General features: G+C 41.1%; 1 protein-coding gene across 1 annotated transcript in view; it reads right to left on the bottom strand.

Annotated features, from left to right (window-relative positions):
* The window catches only part of rttn (rotatin), a 35,041-nt gene that overhangs the window by 6,806 nt on the left and 22,235 nt on the right, over positions 1-6,000 (bottom strand). The window contains exons 36-44 of the mRNA XM_044176543.1: positions 5,686-5,887; positions 5,115-5,205; positions 4,580-4,730; positions 4,187-4,324; positions 3,143-3,345; positions 2,894-2,999; positions 1,650-1,747; positions 1,347-1,424; positions 710-836 (exon numbers count right to left, since the gene is read on the bottom strand). Of these exons, the coding sequence (XP_044032478.1) occupies positions 710-836; positions 1,347-1,424; positions 1,650-1,747; positions 2,894-2,999; positions 3,143-3,345; positions 4,187-4,324; positions 4,580-4,730; positions 5,115-5,205; positions 5,686-5,887 (1,194 nt within the window). The remainder of the gene's footprint in view (positions 1-709; positions 837-1,346; positions 1,425-1,649; positions 1,748-2,893; positions 3,000-3,142; positions 3,346-4,186; positions 4,325-4,579; positions 4,731-5,114; positions 5,206-5,685; positions 5,888-6,000) is intronic.

Genomic DNA, 6,000 nt, shown 5'->3' with positions numbered 1-6,000 from the left:
CCTTTTCTTCATTGATGAAACTGATTTCCATTGCACAACTACACTAGTCACACACACGTGCATTCACACACAAACAGATCAAAGTAACCATGAGCGGTTTATCAAAGTAAATTTCCCCACTGTTTCCTCCCATGAATCTTGCCTTTGCTCTACTCAAAAAGCTTTTTTCTAAAAGTCTTTTGCCGTTCTGATTTCCACATACACAGCTCTTACATTTGCATGATGGAATACCAACATTTCAGGCAACACAGATATGCTCTGTGCTTCCCCACATCATCTCCCCCTGGTCTGTAACCCGTTGCCATACATACAGTGAGACAGCCATGCAGCCTGATCCCTGGATCCTGACACTGTGCCCATTGTGACTGGCAGGCAAGCAGGCGCTGGTCTTATACAGTGAGACACAATGTTGTTCAGAGGTCATTGGAGAGGACAATGGGGTTCTTAGTGTTAAGTGTGTGTGACTCAGTCAGATTGCTAACCGCAGACAGAGGCGATGGGCAAGCACGGGCCAGGCACAGTGCCTGCACAAACACATAAGACGTACAGACACACACGCACACACACACACACACACACACACACACACACACACACACACACACACACACACACACACACACACACACACACACACACACACACACACACACACACACACACACACACACACACACACACACACACACACACACACACACAAGCAGACCTGTGGTGCAGTTGGCCGTATAGACACACAGAAGCTCCAGCACCGCCTCCATGGTGGGGTCGTCCAATAGGAGCCAAGGCCAAAGAGCATAGAGTGCCAGTGTTAGGCGAGCATCTGTCGCCACCACCTACACACACAAATACAAAAGGATTATACACACACACACACACACACAACACATAAACTTGCATAGGAAAAGGCCCACATACAGGCATGTGCATGATTACAGATGCACACTTGGTAAAAGTAATAACACACATTAGAGAAATCCTGATTTATACAACAGCACAAACACAGATGGCAGTAATCAACATAAAATGCTTCAATATATTCCTAAGGGTGCAGGAAAACACACAAGGAGGAGAATAATGGCAGGGTAAACACTGCAGTAGAGCCTCCCTGGCTATTTAGTCCTAGGTAACCACCAGTGACTGAAAGGCCACTTAGAAAATGAAAACCAGCTAATATGTTCCATAAGTAATGCCATTACATGGTTTAAGAAACTAAACTTGCTGAGATGTTAGCCGGGCCATGCACATTTAGGTGAAGCTCATTTACAGGCACAGCATTGGTTCTCTGAGGTTCCATTAAAAACCAATTAGCAGTGGGGAATTAAAAGGCAGACACAGAGGCTCACTTTGCATTCATCGTTGCGGTAAAGAGCACTCCGCAGGATCTCCACAGTCAGCTTGACTTCCTTTAAATAGCCTTCTTCCTGATAATATAGAAATACAAAACAAAGAACAATATGTTTAAAATTGAAACTGCATCTTTACTGCTCCATAACAGCAAGGGGACTAACTGCTGAGAACTACAATACATATTCATATTTTTCCAAAAACTCATTCATGTTGAATTCAGATTGTTATTATATCCAATGGAAAAAACACAGGCAGCACAGAAACACAAGACTGGAAATTTCCAGCAAGTCTCTGCTCACCTTTTTGCGGTTAGAAGCCTTGCTGGGTCGGACTGATTCCAGGTGGAGCTGGGAGTGAGTTTGCTTCATTTGCTCCACACAGCTGTCAATTAGACCAGCTGGGGAAAAAAGGCAATCTGAGTCATATTGTTAACTTCACATTAAATGAAGAGTTATAATAAGATATCCATTATAACTTACAAAAAATATCTCTCAATGATGTTGTAAATTGAGCATGAACTTCTGGCAATAGCTGTTTTGCAAAACAGATGCAGTGTTTTGGAAACTTTTCCAGTTAAGGACAAGGTTTAAAATATTAGGTTAATGTGAAGAAAACATTACACGTGTCTTATGGGGAACCACCAGACAACAAGCCAGTGACCCATTTTAAATTTTCAAGGAATATGTATGTAAGTAAGTAAAGCGTTATTGGTATAGCACTTTTTAAAACACACAGTTACAAATTGCTTCACACATACACACACGGAAAATATAAATTAATAGATAAATAAAGATATATTACAATACAAAAGCACAGCACAAAACCAAACTGAAACAAACCAAAACATAAGACAGGGATGGAGATCTATAAAAAGGTTTGTCTATAGAGATGGGTTTTTAGAAGCCGCTTAAAGCAGTCCGAAGATTCAGCAAATCTGATTTGTGGAATATGATTCCAGAGGGTTGGGGTTAAAACAGCAAAGGCACGATCACCTTTTGTTTTGAGGTTGGAGTGAGGGATGGATAAAAGGCTGAGATTTGAGGATCTGAGTGGTCGAGATGTGGAATGAGGAACGAGGAGATCAGAAATGTAACTGGGGGCAAGGTCATGCAGAGCCTTATATGTAATCAACAAAATCTTGTAGTTTATTCAGAATTTTACATGAAGCCAGTGGAGGGATGCAAGAACAGGGGTAATGTGGGACCGACGGCTAGTTCTAGTTAGCAGCCTAGCAGCTGTGTTTTGGACCAACTGTAAACAATTTAGAGCAGCTTGACTGAGGCACGTGTAGAGGGAATTACAATAATCGAGATGGGAGAAAATTAAAGTTTGAATTAATAGTACAAGATCCTTAGAGTACAAGATACATCTGATTTTAGCAATATTTCTTAGCTGAAGAAAACAGGTCTGGACGAGCTTGGTAACATGATGGTCAAAGTCATATACTGGTCCAAGATGATTGCAAGATTCTTCGCAGTAGATTTGATATTAGTTATGTAACACAGGTGAAAGCCTGACTCTAGCCTGAGGTTTGGGGAATTACCTTTGGCTGCATGGTTTTGAGCTGTGGGACTGCAGGCTAGCAATGTCATCAGTGCTCTGGCTGTCAGCTTCTTTAAAGGGTCCTGAAGGGTCCTCTTCTCAAAACTCTGGCATCAACAGTCAAAGAGGAACACATAATCACACACTCTCGGAAGATAGCATCAAAGTTTTTAAATTCTTGAAACTTTGCCATGAGAACATACATTAGGTCTAGACAGACTACCATGTGCCACCCCCCACCTCCACATACCTGCAGTAACAGTTCACACAGCTGGCTGGCTGAGGGACTATTCACAATGTCAGACAAAGCAGTAGCATGTTTAGACTTTGAGGTTGTGACCTCTACACCCAGACTCTTTGTCTCCTCTGTGAAAATTGTACAGAGAAACTGCAGAGCCACTGTGTGAAGAAAAGGGTCTGCGAGCTTCTCATTCACACATACTGATAATGTTCCTGCAGACGCACAGGGAAAATAAAAAGAGTGAGTTGGTGGGAGAATAGTTTTCCTTTAATGAATGACACAGCAATACATACTGAATCACAGCGAGACAAAATGGCAAATCCATTGTTCAAATCCCTTGACAGCTGGATATTTGTCCATGACTGAGGCAGTATGCACTGGTGGAGAACACACTAATCATTTAAATGTGTACGCAGGCACCCAGATACCATAAACATGTACACACAGACATAAATACATGCACAAAGGCTCAGCATTCATCTTTTACTGGACCCATCAGATCACAGAGGAAGATGAGTAGGAGGAGTAGAGGTAGTATAAGGACAGGGTGCAATTATCCTATCCTAGCATCTGTTCAGGGAAGTTAATACACACAGTAATGATGCAATGAATGTTTTAATATGACAGAATTTCTTTTTTTTGTACCAGAATTAAAGCTGCACAATTATACCTAAAATGCTAATACTGATTATTTAGTGAGTTACTGCAATCAGCATAATAACCTTATTATCAGTCTGTATGATTATGGAAAAAATTATTTTACAGCCCGATTTCATCATGTATCAAGAGCTTGACTCTTAAACAGCACAGGGCTATTTAAATTCAACGAAACACCTACATTTTTCCAAAAAGACAATAATCTATTATTATGAATTGTGAGAAATTATCCATAATAGATGATTATGAAACTAAACTGCAGCCTAAATCAGAATAATTAATTTTGTAGCTTTTGCTCACTCACTTTAACACACACACACACACACACACACACACACACACACACACACACACACACACACACACACACACAAACAGCGCAGAGTATCTGTGTACCTGCAAATGTCCGCCAGCGTCTCCCCAGAGCAGCAGAGACAGATGGGTATGATGCTGAGCTGTCCCTCCTCACCAGAGTAGCCAGGAGCATAAACACGTCTGCCCAGCACACACAAACCGTGTCCCAGGTACCTGCATCTGAAGAGGGAAAGAGTGAGTCACAAATTTTATGACACGAGACAGCCACAAAGCCACACACAGATCACACTGTAGAACATACTGCAGGGAGAGTCGGATAAATGGATAAATGCGACTTGCATTTGAAGCATTGTTAATGGTTTTTCTAAATAGATCAATAATTGTGACGTATGTGAGTATATATGGAATATGGAAAACATTTTGAAATGTTTCCATTTGAACGACTTCCATTTGAATTTAACATAAGGTTCTGACCTAATCCTTTGGTATCCAGCATGAGCACTGCCACCAGGGTAGTCAACAGCTGTTTCAGGAAGTCTATCTGGCCAATCAGCTCCTGGCTCACCGTGACACATGACTGCAGCAGTTTGGAGAAGCTGGACAGGTACTGAAGTAGGGTGACAAACTAAAAGTACATACGCACATAGACACAGGACAACATTTTTGCAGATTAACCGCATATGCATGCAAACAGATGGCACAAATTTACTGAGCAGCTAAGGTTAGAGAAAAGATGAAAATGTATGTGTAGTAAGAATAAGTTGTTCTATTATAAAAGTTCATTTTTAAAGCTGCAAAAACAATGGTATGCTTTGAATTTAAGCTTGTTGAGTATTCCACCCACATTAAAATCTGGAGGTGCCCTCAGACAATCTAGAGCTGCACTGAAGCTGGCACTGTACTGTACCAACCCACGTTTTTTGTACTAAGTCATTGTACCCCCCTCCCAAAAAAAAAAAAAAAAAAAGTTGAAGAACTCTTCAGAACTGTCGATCACAGTGTTTCTCACCTGGCCTTTGATGTCTTCTCTCTCTCCTGGTAGGACGTTGGGTGTCTTCAGCTCAGTCAGACATTTCTCGATGGGCCCAATATCCACCAGACTGAGGAAGAAAAGAGAAAATAGTTGGAACTGTGTGTGTTTTCAAGAAACTAGCTAGAGGGGATTAGGCTACAATTAACATTAATTCTCTACGGAATAAAATATAAACATATTTATTTAAATCATCTTTAATCATGATGAAAAATGTGTTAATTTTATGATTTTTACTATTGCAAAAAACAGAAAATGTTTGATATGTTTACTGACAACTAAAACAATTAATCAGTTATCAAAACTATAAATAATTACTTTTCCATCAATCGCCTATTTGCTTAATCAACTAAACACTAAACATTTCTGTCTCAGACTGAATATAACAAGTAAGGAATTTATACTGTTAAAATTGTTATACTGTATGTACATTTGACATATTCTCAAACTACTATCTACTATCGCTCCCATTCTGAGTTTTATTCTGAGTTTTTGATTAATACTTTAGAAGGGAGGGTGTGTTCTTGCGTCTGAGCATGTGGCTTCTTACCTGGCCAGTGCTTGGAGGAGCTGGTTGTGTCGGATGGCAGTGAGGGTGAAATCTGGCAGGATGGTCAGCAGGTTCGTCAGCAGGCCACAGTGGGCCGTCATGAGGTCGGGAGTTACCATGACAACGGGTTCCACGGCCGAGGGCTCGCCCTGTCGGGAGTCTTGGGAGTTAACTGAGTCGCTGGTGTCTGTGTCACTCTGGCCTGTGAGACACATCAATACATAGCAAATAGAAACGTCTCGCCAACGGTGCACACACTGTGTGAATCATGTCTGTCTGTGACTAGAGATGCTGTGACCACATAATCAAAAACAT

This window comes from Siniperca chuatsi, linkage group LG19 (assembly GCF_020085105.1).
Source record: "Siniperca chuatsi isolate FFG_IHB_CAS linkage group LG19, ASM2008510v1, whole genome shotgun sequence".
Taxonomy (NCBI): domain Eukaryota; kingdom Metazoa; phylum Chordata; class Actinopteri; order Centrarchiformes; family Sinipercidae; genus Siniperca; species Siniperca chuatsi.
Note: the sequence above shows the minus strand (reverse complement) of the source record. Positions and strands in the feature narration are given on the sequence as shown.